General features: G+C 49.1%; 1 protein-coding gene across 1 annotated transcript in view; it reads left to right on the plus strand.

Moving 5' to 3' along the window:
- The window catches only part of LOC107307343 (chromodomain-helicase-DNA-binding protein 8-like), a 24,135-nt gene that overhangs the window by 13,990 nt on the left and 9,161 nt on the right, over window positions 1-984 (plus strand). The window contains exon 3 of the mRNA XM_015850842.2: window positions 29-108. Coding sequence (XP_015706328.1) covers window positions 29-108 — 80 coding nt within the window. The remainder of the gene's footprint in view (window positions 1-28; window positions 109-984) is intronic.

A 984-nucleotide genomic window follows, 5' to 3' on the forward strand; every position in this document is an offset into this window, starting at 1 on the left:
GTGTTGAGTTTTGGGGTCCAAACTCAAGGCCGGGGGGCACAAGGTGCTGGTGTTCTCCCAGATGGTGCGATGCCTCGACATCCTGGAGGATTACCTCATTCAGAAGAGGTTTGGGGTGAAATTAATGAATTTTGGGGTTTCTTGGGGTTTTTGGGGGTCTTTACTGGGCTATAGGGTCAATAGGAACCCAATGTGTTGAGTTTTGGGGTTCTTAGGGCTCTGTATGGGGTTTGGTGTGATGCCTCGACATCCTGGAGGATTACCTCATACAGAAGAGGTTTGGGGCAAAATTCACCAGTTTTGGGGTTTTTCGGGTTCTATGGGATCCCATTTGTTGGGTTATGGGGTCGGTAGGAACCCAGTGTGTTGGGATTTGGGGTTCTTTGGGGTCTATAGGAGCTTTGGTGCGATGCCTCGACATCCTGGAGGATTACCTCATACAGAAGAGGTTTGGGGGTTTTTTGGGGCAAATTTCATGAATTTTGGGGTTTTGGGGTCTATAAGGGGGTCTTTAGGACGCAACGTGTTGAGTTTTGGGGTTCTTTGGGCTCTATAGGGGGTTATGGGGTCGGTAGGAAACCAGTGTGTTGAGTTTTGGGGTTTTTTGGGTCTGTAGTTGGTCTTGGGGTCGGTAGATGTTGAGTTTTGGGGTTCTTTGGGGTCTATAGGGGGTTATGGGGTCAATAGGAACCCAACATGTTGAGTTTTGGGGTTTTTTGGGGTCTCTATAGGGTCTTGGGGTCGGTAGGACCCAACACGTTGAGTTTTGGGGTTCTTTGGGGTCTATAGGGGGTTATGGGGTCAATAGGAACCCACATATTGAGTTTTGGGGGTCTGTATTGGGTTATGGGGTCGGTAGGACCCAACGTGTTGAGTTTTGGGGTTCTTAGGGCTCTGTATTGGGTTATGAAGTCGGTAGGACCCAACGTGTTGAGTTTTGGGGTTCTTTGGGGTCTATAGGAGGTTATGGGGTCAATAGGAACC

The sequence above is a fragment of the Coturnix japonica genome, unplaced genomic scaffold (genome assembly GCF_001577835.2).
Source record: "Coturnix japonica isolate 7356 unplaced genomic scaffold, Coturnix japonica 2.1 chrUnrandom553, whole genome shotgun sequence".
Taxonomy (NCBI): Eukaryota; Metazoa; Chordata; class Aves; order Galliformes; family Phasianidae; genus Coturnix; species Coturnix japonica.